Source organism: Myotis lucifugus, unplaced genomic scaffold (genome assembly GCF_000147115.1).
Source record: "Myotis lucifugus unplaced genomic scaffold, Myoluc2.0 scaffold_30, whole genome shotgun sequence".
Taxonomy (NCBI): Eukaryota; Metazoa; Chordata; class Mammalia; order Chiroptera; family Vespertilionidae; genus Myotis; species Myotis lucifugus.
In genome coordinates this window covers 498577-512233 of record NW_005871078.1, presented here as the reverse complement: position 1 = coordinate 512233, position 13657 = coordinate 498577, and the positions used below count along the sequence as shown (strand labels likewise).

Sequence of the window (13657 nt, the reverse complement as noted above, 5' to 3'; positions counted from 1 at the left end):
AAATAAATAAATAAATAAATAAATAAATAAATAAATAAACTCCAGGGGAACAGCATGAATTAGTAACTTCTCAGAATCAGCACTTACCTGACAAAAATGAGTTTAATGCCAAAATACAATTTCTGGAATACTTTCCTACCATGAGCCAAAAAATTCTAGTAGTTGTTTATAAGGCAGTGAATAACAAGCTCATTCATGATCTTTGCCCCAGAAAACACTTTTTTTTTCTAGCTATTCCTGAATGCATTTTTCTTATTGGAAGCATCTGTCTGAGCCATATTTGTGTGTTTTTCATTCTTTATCTGGTATACATTTTTGTTGTCACTGCTCAGAACAATAATCTAACAGATTAGGAGTATAAGGGGACTCAAATTTATTTGGTAATTAAATGTCAGAAAGTATTTCCCTATTGGTCATTAATGCTTAAGTTTCTAGATATGAACTGTTAAATGTACCCATATTATATATATATATATATACATTACATTGCATATTGCATATATATTATTAGTAACTTTTTAGCAGTAGTAAAATTTGCCAATGTACTTTCAGAAAACAGCATTAAAGGTTCACTCAAAAAACTATGCTTGATTGACAAATTGTGTGATTGAAAGAGCTAGAAATTTGGGGTTAAAATAGACAATAATTTCTCCAGACTTAACGCATTTTACATTTCTTTGTCCTGTTACATTAGGCCACTCTAGGAAGAATTTGTACTAAGTGAATCTGAATTAAATTGCTCTATGAAAAATTATTTTTCAATGGAAATCTCACTTCAACAACCAGAGTGGTTATAGATATCTGGCTGTGCTACGCCGGGAAAAATCGGACATCTTTGCTTTCTTGTTGCTATTACGCCTTCCAGATTTTTTACTTAATGTTAGTGTTCATTCCAAAATTATGACTATGAAGATCAATGACTTCTGAATCAAATGTTTCTACAATCATCAAAGAAGAATACTTCCAAGTTTGTCACTATCTGTGCACTCTACAGACTATGTCTATGTTCTCTGCATGTGTGTTCTTGCTGAAGAAACACAATGCTCTCTTTCCTTGTGATGAGAAGAAAAATATTTGTAATGATTTTTGTCCAACTGTAGGAATAAAATATGGTAAATAACATATCTTAAAATAACAGCTCAATGTAACTGATCACCACAAACCAAGAACTATGCCCATTTTTGCCTCATTGATTTCCACTTTAGAAAATGCAATATATCTACTTGGTTGGTGCATCTTACAAACCTCAGAAAAGGACCAGATAAAAATCAATACAATAATATTGTGTTCTCTTATGAAAGAAGTAACATGAAGTTTGGTGTTGTAGGGTTTTTTGTGTTGTTGTTTGTTTTTTTAAATATGTGTACAGTTAGATACTTTAGGGCAAGTAGGTCGTTTCTGTTCTGGTTGTTCTTTCTGTGCCTCCTGCTCCATGACCGTATATTCTTGAAGGATGCACATGACCTTCAGCCTTGGAACTAACAAAGCTGATCACCACTTCCCACCTCCCCTGGAACAATAAATAGGACATGAAATACGTCCCCTTGGCCAGGTTAGGCCATTACTATCTCTGAGCTCGGGGAGCAGCTGGCCGAGAGCTCCCTCCCTGGATGGAACGGCTTTACCTTGCACTGGCAGAGAGTGCACTCCGTGCCATGTTTGATCCACGAGGAGCCAGTGAAGCGCACCACATTCATCTCGTCCAGGCAAGTTTTGGTGATGTCATTGCGAATGGTGTCGGCCTGGCAGGGGTCGGTGACACAGCGCGGGCAGCACTCACCCTCCGGGAGCACGCTGAATTCACATTCCACCTCTGGGCAAGGCAGGGGCCAGCAGTCCACTTCCCCTTGCTGTAAGGAAAGCAGAGGTGCCAGGGCGGAGGGGCAGGGAGGGCGGGCAGGGGAGGAGGCAGGAGGGAGGGAGCATGGTGTTCACTGCACACGCAATTGACCTGGAGGACATGTATGCTCAGACCTCCCAGGCCGAGCATCGTGCACTCAGCGAGGAGGCCTACCCTGCAGCTGAATTTTAAACTGTCCTTCATCGATTAAACACGAACAACAATAAAACAAACCCAAAAACCATTCTCTTAAAACAATCAAATTTGCATGCCCCTATCTTTCCCATGAAAAAGGAGAACTGGTTATTATGGAAGAGGTTTTTATTAAACTTGTTGCCTATGCCATCCTTTTTTAAAATTCTTTTGATATTTTCCCCCTAACTTCACATTTACTCCCTTCTGCATAAAATAAAATTTTGTCCATTTATGAGAAAATAAACTGAAATATGTAAGAAATATGACAGTTTTTCTTGTTCGTTTATATGTTTCTAGGTATGGGGGGAGGGGGCAAATTAGGAACTGATTTTAGTTGTTTTTTTTCCACCTGGGAAAGTTGTATGAATTGGGTCTTTCTAAAATGTAGCTCCTACCTGTTTCCTATTTTCTCCATAATTCTGAATCTCCTGGTTTTGGAGATGAAAGCAGCCTTCAGGCACAGAAGCTGACCTTGTTCTCTCAATTGATTTTTTGGGGGTTGAAAGTATAAAAAGAAAGCACTACCTTAAAAATATCCTCACACAAATAGAAAGAAATCTAGCCATAACTTTAAATGTAGCATCTGTGAAACTTTCTTCCATAAAGACACAGACCAAATTTTCCTTTTTCATTTGCACCACTAGAAAGAAAGAAGAAGTTGGGCAAATGAAAAAAAATGACTGGTATTTTCTTTATCAAGTCTAGATTTTCTTTTTGACCTATCATTTCCAGTAGAAGTTTCATAAATATATACAGACATTCAATTCTAACATTCAAATAAGTATTTATAACATACCCATATTATGTCTAAAACTGGGTGCCCACAAAAAGAGCATCAACAGTAACAATCTTTAGAAGGGAAAAGAGTGATTTCTTTTTGTTTTTATTTTTTAAAGTCTCAGTATGACTGATAGAAATGGATTAACAAAAGTTCCACTTGGAAACAAATAATTTTTTTCCTGAATGCCACTGTTGTATTCATAACAAATATTTAGTGAGTGCATACTATATGCCATTAGGTATCTGTTCTAGATGCTGGAGCCTGAGTAAGTCCACCCTGAATGAGACCGAGGAAGCTGGGGAGTCTTTTCTTCTTTTGAGCTCGGATATTCTCTGGAAATATACACGACATGGTGCATCGTGTCTACCCCAGAGTATCCTTCTCAGGTCCTGACACATAGGTTGTCATCCAAACCTGGCTCACTTGTAACTGCTGACACTATGGCCAGGTGCCGTGTACTGGTGGGTTGGGGAGGGCAAGGTTGCTTTCCTATTTAGATTCTGGGCCTAAACTCTTCCTGGACTGCTTGCAGTAAACTCACCAAGCAGCGGCACTGTTGACAACTCTGGACCCAGGTGTCCCCACTGTTGTACAAGGTTTCCCCATTTTGATGGAGGCACTGACTGCTAAGCCTTGGGTCACATTCAGGGCAGCAAAAAAGATCAACCGTGGGATTCTCACAGTCACAGACCATCCGTCGACACATCACAAATCCATTCTGTATGAGAAGGAAGAAAAGCATTTATCAAAAGCTTCCATCTCTCAATATACGAACATACATATGTGCATGTCTGTGTGTGTACACACACACATATATAATATATATTACACATATATTATATATACATATATAAATCGTAGATGTTGATTTGAAAGTTGAGATAATTTGCACTGTTTATCCAATATAATTGATTTTCTTTAAAGTTCCATTTTGTAGCTAACATGCAGAAACTACTCATGCTGGAGAACTTTCCATTTCCTTCCTACATACTATTTGAAGAAAAAGAAACTTTCCAGAAATGTCCTATATACAATAATAACCACTACATGATCCTTATGTTTATATAAATGTGTATATATATATATATATATATATATATATATGTGTGTGTGTGTGTGTAAACATACATGTACTTGTTTATGAGGATAGTAATTTGAATGCTAACTAAATTTTGTTTTGTTAGGGCATGTGTATTTAGTAGCTAGTCAACAAGTCTTACATATTATTAAGTTTATGGAATATTTTAGACCTTATGATTTTGTACAAACTGTTTTCAACTTCTTTTATAAGAGTTGAGACCTTGGTACATAGTATTATTCATTTAACTAAAATTTAAGTCTCCATTATTAACTGGTTACATGTAACAGAACATCTAACTAAAACTAAAATATATCCCAAATAGGTATTTTTCACTCCTAGGCCATCGCATGTCCATGCTGGCTTCATTTATGCATTCATTCAAATGTGGTGTGACTATGAAAACAATAGCATAGTTAGCAACAACATCTCATCAACAAGTGACAGATAAACACATTGTGGCACTTGCATACAATGGAATACTATTCAACAATAAAAAGGATTGCTTTGCTGATATATGCCATGAATACCAATGAATGTCAAAAACATAAAGCCCAGAGAAAGAAGACAAACACAAAGGAGTATATACTATATGGTTCCATTTAATGAGGTGTTTTCTTGGGGCTAGGGAAATGGGACTAACTAAGAAAGGACAGAGGCAACTGTTTGGGTAGATGAAAACATTCTATTAATACTAATGGTGGCTATATGGACATATGAATTTTTCTAAGTTCATTAAGCTGTTCACTTGAAATCTATGCACATCACACCTCAATAGAAATGATGAAAAATTGTTATTGATACTAACCTGACATGAGCACACAGAGCACCGGTCATTTTCCAACACCCAAATCTGACCGTTGTGCTTAATTTTCCCATCATGGATGCAGTCCCCTGTACAATTCTTTCCATGAGGACATCGGCAATCGTATCCACCATCCAAGTTAAAGCAAATGGTATCATTGGTGCAGCTGTGCCTGCCGGTCCCACACTCATCGATATCTACGGCCAAGAAAAGGCAGCAGGCCCTGTGCTTAGAATACGCTCAGTTCCAACCACGGCAGTCAGGCAAGTTGTGTCCTGACATGGAGCACACATTCATTTTCATCTTACTGGCATGCACTTCCTACTAAATGCTGACTAAAGCAAAGCTCATCAGCTAGGGATTTCACAGGAAAATAGTCACGCTTGATTTCGAACACCAAATAACTTTGCTTACATTTTTGACTTTTATATCTCTGTAAATACCATTGGGCTTTATGAAACACTTAATAGGACTCACTTTAGCAAACAAAAATAGGTGGCAGTGAAATTCTAAAAGTGCCTATGATTTTTCATTGAGGAAATCATTCTCAATGTTTAAATGGTACCTACAGAAAATCCTTTCTTAGTGGGAGATAAAATGTCAGGGAAAGCCTGAGGCATTTTATTCAATTTCAAGCCCTATTCACACAGCCATGGCTCCCACATATAAGCTCTTTTCAGCATTCTGCTTAGGTGTTCTTCCCTTACAGACTCGGAATTTCCACATTGTCCTTATACCATCTCTTCACCCACAGAAGGGCAAGGTACCATCAACAATTACCATGTCTCTCACAAAGAATCCACCACTTGTTAACTTTTCCATTTCAGATGATCATCTCATCTCCTGCCTGACTCAACTGGCAACTGCCCCTTCTCCCCCTGACCTCACCCAGTCCATGGCCATCACAGCCTAGAGCATTTTCATACAGATGAAAAGCAAGCATCATGACCCACAGATCAGGGCCATAGGAGAGACATGATTCATTTTATTTATCCCCATAATTTAAAGGTCACAAGCCAAAATACATTTCAGGGATATAGTATGAGTGGCAGTAAGCAGTTATTTCCCATTTCATCTGTTTCCTCTGAGCAAAGGTCCAGGAAGAAAGAATTAAATCTTAACAGGGAAAGTGGGTTAGAGAGAAGACAGAATGTGTAGCTCTTAAGTAGGAGGAATATACACTGATTTTCCTTCAAATTTTAAAAAACAGACTTTAGTAAATATCTTTCTTAAGTGGTTTGATTTCAACAATATTGGGTACATGGACTAATCAACATTATAGTTTAGCCATATTTAAAATCTTAAATACTTAAGTTTTGTTATATATGCATCCCTGAAAATAAGCCACATGATATATTCCTCTCTATTTACTTTAATTTTTTTATTAGCTCCCATCTCAAGAAACCTATGAATTGAGACAATGGCTGAAAGATTTTTTTATTGTAACTACAATGAACTATTATTATTAGATTGATTTGCCAAGGATAATACTGCTTATAATTATAGACTACTAGAGGCCCGGTGCATGAAAATTCATGCACTGGGCGGGGGTGTCCCTCAGCCCAGCCTGCCCCCTCTCACAGTCCGGGAGCCCTCAGGGGATGTCCTCTGCAGGAGGCGACCAGGCTGATCGGGGAAGGCACCACCCCATCACCCTGCCACTGCTGCCGGCTGCCACATGGCTGCCTGCCCTCGGCCCTTGCAACTGCCACGGCTTTGTCCAGAAGGACATCCGGAAGGACGTTTGGCTGTCCGGTCTAATTTGCATATTATGCTTTTATTATTATAGATGATCAAAAGGAGAACTGTTAGCCAGTATGAGGATACTTTAAAATATTTTTAAAGTACACTGATTAATATATACTTTTTTCAGAGCAGATAAAATTTTCTCGTGGTAATGGGAATAAAAATTTTAAAGTAGCTCTATATTTGGTCTATTCAGAATAATAAGGTATATTTGATGAGTTGATCTTCATCTCCCATTAAATACTCTTATAATTAGGAATTATAGTAAGCAGGATAAACATTAATGGTAGCTATTTGGTCCCTTTGACCACAAATTCTACAAAAACCTCTTACTACATAGCGCTTTAAATACATGCTATTAACAACAATATTCCATCAATGGCTATGGCTGGATTTTTATAATCTTTTCATTTTGCCTGACATTTAAAGTAAAAGCTCTGATAAAAGGTAATGCTTTTTTCTTCTCTGGGCAGAGAGAGTCCTTGGAAGACAAAGAAGAGATGTCCAGGGACCTCCATGCTCTGAAATAAGGGACACCCATAACAATTTAAAAAAGTAGACTAAAAAGCTGCTCACAACAGTCTGGCATGCACTTGTCATACGTGGAGAAATGTGTAGGCAGAAACATCATAATGGACTAAGCATTATCTTTTGTTATCCAATGGGATTTGAAATAATTTGAACTCATCTTGCCTCTTCTGCTTCTCTACACTGGGTTTCTCATGGCAGAGGCTATTTTCAATTGAGTGGCAGTATGGAATGTTGGAATTCAGTTTTACTATAATGTATGGTTCCTAAATTAAATATGCATAAAGGGAATATATTCTGCTTTGAAAAACCAACTATGGAATGTAAAAATTCCAACTTTAAAAATATCGATAACTCCTTTAGTGAGTGATTAAAAAATAATGTTGCTAAATCCAATGGTCAAGTCTCAGTTGTCATCTAACCTGATCGAGCAGCAACATTTGACATAGTTTATTCCCTCTCCCTGGTGAATTTTCTTTATTTGCCTCCTATCACATGCTTCCTTGGTAGCACTTGTAGGATCTTCTGCCCACATACACACTCCCCAGGTGTAACAACTAAACTATGAATAAACTTTACTCAAGCAAAGAAATGGTAAGGAGTGGTCAAATCAGAGGCAAGTATTTTCAAAGACACAATGTTTAGAGCCATCGAGATGTATTTAAGGAACAGAAATGTTGATATGACTTGAACGTCCAGGGAGAGCAGAATCGGTAAACATGCAGCTAAAGAGGTAGACAGGGCCCAGGTAAAGGTCATGTTAAGAAATGTGAACTTTATCATAAAGACAATACAATGTCATTTTAGAGAATTCAAAAAAATCATAATCAGATATTCGATTCCAGTCAGGGGCATGTACCTGGGTTGCGGGCACATCCCCAGTGGGAGATGTGCAGGAGGCAGCTGATCGGTGTTTCTCTCTCATCGATGTTTCTGGCTCTCTGTCTCTCTCCCTCCCTCTCTGTAAAAAATCAATAAAATATATTTTTAAAAAAAAGAAATGTGAACTTTATCATAAAGACAATATAATGTCATTTTAGAGAATTCAAAAAAATCATAATCAGATATCCATTTTAGAAAGATTCCTTTGGTTTCATATTGGGAAAGGGATTTGAGTGGATTAGAATTTGAAACCAGGAGAATAATCAACAGGCTCTTTCAGTAGACCAGGCAAGAGACGGTCATCTCATAAAAGCAAACCCGTCTATAGTGCTTGGTAAGTACTTTCATATAATGGCTCATTCAATCCTCACCACACTGAGGAAGGGACAGTTATTATCCCCTTTGTACAGATCAGGAAAGTGGGCATAGAAGTGTTGCATAACATCCCTAAGGTCACACAGTCAGTAAGGTCTGGAAAGACCACGCAGTCAGTCTCCCAGTCTGTGCTCTGAAGCACAGTGCCGTACTGAATGGGACCAGTGGGGATGCACAGAAAGAAACAATGACGATACAATCTTCCAAGAAAGAAAACGACAAAGATAAAGCAACATAGTGACTTCTTGGCTTTAAAGATTAGGGAAAGGGAGCAATCATGAACGATGTTCAGATTTCTGGCCTAGAAGATGTGGTTGATGATATTTCCAGAGAGAAAAGCAAGATTTTGCTGAGGAGTAGAAATGGGTGGCAGGGATGAGGAAAGACATGAGTTAGTTTAGAAAACTGAATTACACTTTCCTCGGGGCTTCCAAGTAGAACTGTCTTACCCGTAAGTAATTGGATATATGGGGCTGGAGTTCAGAAAAAGGACTGGGCTGAAATATGAATTTAGTGAAGGTATACTTTCATCATTTCCTTTCTCGAAAATTGTCCTTCAGACTCCAGTTTGAACTTCTTCATAAGGCATTGAAACTTATTTCCTTTGCTTGCATTCTCTTTACCTATCTCACCTTGCGAATAATCGAACCCGACTTGAAGTCCTAAAACAAAGGTTAGATACTCAAGCCTTTCTTGATCCCAAACAGAAAATAATTTCTCTCTTTGTTTTCTTATAGCCCTGAATTTATTTTTTCTGAAATATTTATCATTTTCAAACTTGTAGCTTTCTCTTCTATTAAAAATCTCACTACAGCCCTGGCCAGCTTGGCTCAGTGGATAGAACGTCAGCCTGTGGACTGAAGGGTCCCAGGTTCAATTCTGGCCAGGGGCACATGCCTGGGTTGTGGGCTCGATCCCCAGTGCGGGGCGTGCAGGAGGCAGCTGATCAATGATTCTCTCTCATCATTGATGTTTCTATCTCTCTCTCCTTCTCCCTTCCTCTCTGAAATCAATAAAGATATATATATATATATATATATATATATGAAGCTCACTACATTCTATCTTCTGTAACAGTTTTTGTTATATAAATTTTATCTCTTCTACAAGCTGAGAGCAATGACAAGAAAGTGAAATGTGGGCATGAAAATAAAATATTACTGTGGAAAAAATAAGTAGAAATGATGATGTGGACAAGGAAAATGTTACTCTGGCATATTACCTGAGGATTAAGTGTAAGTGTCTATGCCTCTGAGACAAATGAATGAACAAAACAGCATACACTTTGTAGCTTACCAACATGTATGTTGTAGATTATACAACTGAAGCCTAAAAAACAGTGAAATGGTGCATAGTTATATTGAAGTCTTCAAGTATGAATCTCATACTTCATAGTAATTGTAAATCCACTGCTGTGGCTTTGTCCACTTTGAAATGCTCTTTTTTATTGTTCAACAACAAAAACATGGCACCTTCTCAGAAATAACTATCCTCTTAAAACTGCACCCTTCCATGTACTAATGTTACAATTCTATAAATCACTGAAATTGCAGTAAATGGATAGGTGTTCAGAAGAAGCATTTTAGTCTTTAAATTTTTTTAAAATTTTTTATAGCACAGGTGGGTTCTTTTAAAAGACTCCTTCAGAGCACACTGACTTCTGAAAAGGTAGTATATTTCTGTGGTAATCATTATAAATTCTATTGGAAGATAACAAAAGAATAATCATTCCAGAATTATGGTTTTGAAAAAATAAGAATTTCAACTGTTTCTGTGTAAGCATCTGTGTAAGCATCCCATAGAATATTTTATTATGTGTTACTTTAATGGCTAGTTTAATTCTTCTTGTTATTTTCTGAATACTCATGAATGCACTAATTATGTTTTGTCCTGATCATTACTATATATACGTAAATATATATTTACTTCTAACTTAGCTACTCTCAGTCATACTATATATCTACTTTTAACATAGGTTATGTTCCTAACACACTTCTGATTAAAATATCATCTATCATACATCTCATATCTTTGTCATTAGAAAAATAAAGATATCATCTACTAGGTTCTACTGCTATAGACACTGATGACTGATAAGCAAATAAATTCTTTGACTCTTTTTTAAAAATTTCCCTCACCTGAAGATATGCTTTTTTATTGACTTTTAAAGAGAGGAAGGGGGGGGAGTGAGAGAGAGAGAGAGAAAGAGAGAGAAACATCGATGTGAGAAACATGGATCAGTTGCCTCCTGTACATGCCCTGACTGGGGATTGAACCAGTAGCCAGGGTATGTGCTCTGACTGGAAACCAAACCACCACCTTCAGTGTATAGCAGTGATGGCGAAACTTTTGAGCTCGGCGTGTCAGCATTTTGAAAACCCCTAACTTAACTCTGGTGCTGTGTCACATATAGAAATGTTTTGATATTTGCAACCATAGTAAAACAAAGACTTATATTTTTGATATTTATTTTATATATTTAAATGCCATTTAACAAAGAAAAATCAACCAAAAAAAATGAGTTCGCGTGTCACCGGTTCGCCATCACTGGTGTATAGGATGATGTTCCAACTAAGTGAGCCATACTGGCCAAGGCAAGTCTATTGCCTCTTGAAGCTTATGCTCTATAGCAGACAATAAGGAAGGAAACAAATTAATATATACAAACATTTCAGGGAAATTTATAACCTCTGTGAAGAAAAGTGAAACGGTAAGTGAATAGTGTCAGGGGTAAGATGCTATTTTAAATTGGGAGTCCAGGAGAAGCTATTTTAGAGAAAATCTACATTAAACTTTTTTTTTTAAAGCAGGCAAAGATGTGGGGGAAGAACATTCCAGGCAAAAAGAACAGCACATGAGAAGGGAATCAGTTTGGTGTATTTGAGAAGAGTCAAGGAAGCCACGCATCCATATCATATAGGCCTTTGTAAATCATTGTTAGGATTTGGATTTTACTCTGTGGTGCGTGAAAGGAGAAGCTGGTAGGGTCGGTGAGAAAGCCAGGAGAGAGTGCTGTCCTCAAAGCCAAGTGAAGAAAATCGTTTCAAGAGGAAGAAATGATCAACTGGGCCAAATGGCTGAGTCATCAAGCAAAGAGAGTAACAGACCAGGGGGATTGGCAAATGGAAATGGTTATTAATCCCGGAAGGAGAGCATTCACTGCAGCAGTGGCACTCCGCTTCACTGGAAGCAGGAAAGCACAGCTAACACGGCTAGAAAATTCTTTTAAAGAGTTTTACTCTAAAAGGGAACAGAAAAATAGGGAATCGGGTGCTGTCAAGGAAAGTTACAATGTCTTTGTTTTTGTTTTATTTTTTAATGTGGGTGCTACTCCAGGCTGTTTGCATGCTAATGAGAATGATGCAGGAGGAAAGGAGTATTTATGACGTCGAAGAGAAAGTGGATAGTACAAGGCCAGAGACCTCATGTAGGTGAGAGGGAATGAGATGCAAGTTACAATGGGGGGTTTAATTTTTGATAGGAAAAATCAAACTTCATTCAGTGAAACAGGAGGGAGGGAAAGCAGCAGATAAAGACGTAAGCGAGAGTTATCCAGTATAGCTCCTGGGCAGAAGTGAGGTATTTCTGTTTTCTCAGTTAAATAAGAAGAACAACCATCAACAGAAAAATGAAGAGAAAGGAAGTGCTATATAAGGTTTGAGGAGACTGGAAAAGGTATGCAATGGTTGTATCAGACAGTTGCAGGGGAAAGTTACTAAGGAAATAATACAGGAATGCTGGACAATGCTGACGGCCCTATAAGATGGCTCCCAATGATCCTCAGCATTTAATATTTAGGCTCTTATATAATCCCCTCCCCCAGAATGTGGCTAGACTTATTGAGTCATTTCTAACAAACAAAATATAGGAACAGCGATGGAATGTCACATCTGAGGTTAAGTTATAAAAAAGCTGTGGCTTCCATCTTGGGCACTTGCTCTCTCCTGAATTGTTTACTCCAGGGGAAGGAAGCCAGCTACCGTGTCTTGAGGCAGCCCCATGGAGAGGCTCATGTGCTAAGGAAACAAGGCATGCCAATAGCCACATGAGTGACCTCAGAAAGAGATTCCCATTACCTCCAATACCCCCCAGACAGGTCTTCAAGATGAGATCACGGACTGGCCAACCACTTAACTGTAACCTCGTGAGAAGCCCCAAACCAGAGGCTTACATCTAAGCTGCTGTGAGATAATTTTTGTTGTTTTCAGCTGCTAAGTTTGGGGGGTAATTTGTTATACATCAATAGACAACAAATATAGCCCACTTGAGATTTGTGGTCATACATTTTAAAAAATAGTGAGTGCAGTTACAAGTGTAAAGTAAAGTAAGATAGTCAGCAGAGGTATGTGGTTTTCTATTCATATGTGAAAGGATGTGCAAGGATACCAAGCAGAATGACACACAGATTACCCCTAGAGAAGAAGTGGAAGGGATGGGGGAAGGGGGGTGAACTAAAGATGCATTTTCAGCTTTCATGTATATGTTTCTGTATGATTTATTTATAATCAGCTTATATTCATCCTTTTTGTGTATAATCGAAAATAAAAGAGAAGAGGAAGGCTTCTTTCTCGTAATATACTACAGAATACAGGCAAAATAGTTTATCGGGGAAGAGCCAAATCACAGTTTGATCTGCTCTAGTCCTTGGAATTCTCTATGGGGCTGGAAGTACTTACTCTGGAACATTAACAAGGGCAAGGGAAAGCCCTGAGACCAAAGTTAAACGGTTATATGCAGATGCCAGGCTTTAGCCCTTGGTAAAGTGTTAGTATTCCCATTCCTACGTAAAAATCCAGATGGCTCCTCTGCTCAAGGTCCAGAGCTCTGCGGCTGCTGGCAAAGCATGCTGGGAGCTTTGGCATCTATCACCCAAGTCTGTTTCACTTTTCTCTGTGTGAAAACCTTTAGAGGCACAAGGATAAAAGACATCGTATCATTTAGGTGTCAACTACTGTTAAGTTAGCTTCTCCAAGGCTTTCATTGACTTTGTCATTTTAGCCACATTATTCTCTCAGGCTGTTACTCCATGAAAGTGTAAATATAAATGAAGAAAATGACTTTTTGAGATCTTTTTTATTCTTTATTCCTGTGCCTACATTTGATGGCAAATCCTTCCAGTGTGGGTGGTTTCCCTGGCAATTATTCACTGGGCTCTGCCTGCTGTTTAAAAACTGCCCCTTGACAGAGGGTACAGACAAGCAGAGTTGTTTGTCAATTTGCTGTAATGGATTCAAAATTAATGGTAAGTTGTCTATATATATAAAACCCTAATTTGCAAATAGACCGAACAGCAGAACAACCGAACCACCAGTCGCTGTGACATGCACTGACCACCAGGGGTGCATGTGGAACATTTTGGCGTCGGCAGGAGGTGGCAGAGCATGGAACATGGTGGGCATCGGCCATGATGGGATGGTGGAGCAGGTA

The 13657-nt window shown here is 38.2% G+C and overlaps 1 protein-coding gene across 4 annotated transcripts in view; it reads right to left on the bottom strand.

The window, feature by feature from the left end:
• Positions 1-13657, bottom strand: part of NELL2 (neural EGFL like 2) — a 330775-nt gene that overhangs the window by 15931 nt on the left and 301187 nt on the right. For all 4 annotated transcript variants that reach the window (XM_023752259.1, XM_006086713.3, XM_023752261.1 and 1 more), the window contains 3 exons: positions 4703-4896; positions 3358-3534; positions 1626-1850 (listed from right to left, as the gene is read on the bottom strand). In XM_023752259.1, the coding sequence (XP_023608027.1) occupies positions 1626-1850; positions 3358-3534; positions 4703-4896 (596 nt within the window). The remainder of the gene's footprint in view (positions 1-1625; positions 1851-3357; positions 3535-4702; positions 4897-13657) is intronic.